Source organism: Chelonoidis abingdonii, chromosome 10 (assembly GCF_003597395.2).
Source record: "Chelonoidis abingdonii isolate Lonesome George chromosome 10, CheloAbing_2.0, whole genome shotgun sequence".
NCBI classification, from domain to species: Eukaryota; Metazoa; Chordata; order Testudines; family Testudinidae; genus Chelonoidis; species Chelonoidis abingdonii.
The window spans coordinates 80895928-80897729 of record NC_133778.1 but is presented as its reverse complement, the minus strand read 5'-3'; the positions used below and the strand labels follow the sequence as shown (position 1 = coordinate 80897729).

Here is a 1802-nt window from a genome sequence, read left to right as displayed (position 1 = left end):
GGTCCCTGCCCGGGGCGAGGTGGGGAGGCTGCTCAGACCCGGGCGCCATGAGCCCAGCACCCCGTGCCCGGTGACTGAACACGTGGGGCACTGCCCGCCAGCCAGCGCTGCCTTGGGCAGACTGTCCTTCGGGCCCCGCAGCAGCACCTGGCCCAGCTCCGGAGTGCGGGTGGCGTCGGGTGCAAGGGAGCCAATGTGGTGTCTTTGCAGCCTTGGTTTCCCAGCTCCGCTGGGCTGCAGCTCCTCCCAGCCGGGGGGGCTGTGGGGCTCTGCCCCCTTCTCTTCCCTACACCTGCTCCCCAGTCACCTGTCCCAGACAGCTGCCAGCCCCCCCAAATGGCCTCTCCCCAGACCCTCCACCACCCCACAACCCCCGGGATACCCAGGTTGCTCCCCACATGATCCCTGAGCCAGCCCCACAGCCCTCTCTGCCGGAGACTCCCTGCCCGGCGCAGAACACAGGCACAGCCAGACCTACCCGATTCGTTGCGCACGTACTGCCTGCCCACGATGGTGCCATCCTCCTGCAGCAGGTTGGTCGGGATGTTGGGCTGCGAGGCCACCTTGTCCCTCTTGGCGCGGGACAGGCCCCAGCGGTCCCACCGGGAGCGTCTCTGGCCCTCGCTGGGAGCTGCAGGGAGAAAGGCCAAGGCCATGCTGACTACACCTCACCCAGGAGCCGCCCGTGGTGCCACTGGGCGGGGGCCATGTGTCGGGACAAGCCCTGCCACTAGCCCGCAGGGAGCAGCATACACGACCCCCGCCCGTGCTCCCAGCTGGCCCAGAGAGGGGCTCTGGCTGCACGCTGGAGGGTGGAGAGTGGGGGGTGCTCACACAGGGACTCTCCAGCTTGCTCCCCAGGGGCCCAGCTCTGCCAGGCAGGGGTGGGCAGGTGTCTGGGCTGGGAGCCATGCAGGGCAGTTTTTGGTTTGCCCCAGGGCCAGCTCAGGCCCCAGCCCTGGCGAAGGGGTAGAGATGGCTGCCAGCAGGCACAGACCTAGGGGCCCAGTGGGCTCCGGGCCCCTTCTGCAGCCCGTCCCCACTCACCTCTGGCACCCGCCTCTGAGCGGGTGCTGCTCTCCGACTGGAAGGACTCGGCGGAAGGCGCCAGGGCTGACTGTGCCGCCAGCTGGTTCTGCGGGATCTCCATCTTGCGCAGGTTCTCCCCCTCTGAGTTGGACCTCCGCAGCAGGGCCAGGAGCGGGCTCCGCTTCCCGGGCCCCTCCGCCTCCCCCCTGTCGGCCAAGGGGCTGTGCAGGCGCTGGGAGAGGCGCTCCATGGTGGAGCTGATCTTTCGCCTCATGGCCACGACGGGCGACTCGCCGGGCTCCCTGCCGGGGGGCTCCGACCCAGCCTCGCTCTGGCCTGGCTCCGATTTCAGGCTTGCCGAGTCCCGCTTGTCCTTGGAGCTGCCCAGACCCAGGGTCCAGGAGAGACGGCGGCCCCGGCTCGGGGGCTCGCGGCCCGACGCCTCCTCCTGGGGCTGCTTCCGCTCCACGGGCGGCGTGCGCCAGAGGCGCTGGGACATCCTGCGGATGAAGCTGGCCTCCTCCGGCTCACGCAGGTCCTGCACCGACTGGGCCCTCTGGGCCGGGCCCTTGGCGAGCTCCAATGGCGCCCCAGCCGGGCCGGGTCGGTACATCCCCTCCTCCCGCACCAGCGGGCTGGCCAGGTGCCGCTCCTCCGAGTGGGGCCTGCTGAGGAGCTTCAGGCCGCGGCTGAGTGACGACTCCCGGCCCCGCTTGAACTTGGCCTCAAAGACTTCCTCCGAGTCGATGTCCTTGATGGGCAGGGCGCTGCTG

At 70.2% G+C, this 1802-nt stretch overlaps 1 protein-coding gene across 1 annotated transcript in view; it reads right to left on the bottom strand.

The window, feature by feature from the left end:
- Positions 1–1796, bottom strand: part of LOC142047373 (striated muscle preferentially expressed protein kinase-like) — a 6842-nt gene extending 5046 nt beyond the window's left edge. Inside the window, exons 1-2 of the mRNA XM_075069843.1 lie at positions 1048–1796; positions 479–631 (exon numbers count right to left, since the gene is read on the bottom strand). Coding sequence (XP_074925944.1) covers positions 479–631; positions 1048–1642 — 748 coding nt within the window. The 5' untranslated portion in view covers positions 1643–1796. The remainder of the gene's footprint in view (positions 1–478; positions 632–1047) is intronic.
- Between the last annotated feature and the right edge of the window lie 6 nt (positions 1797–1802).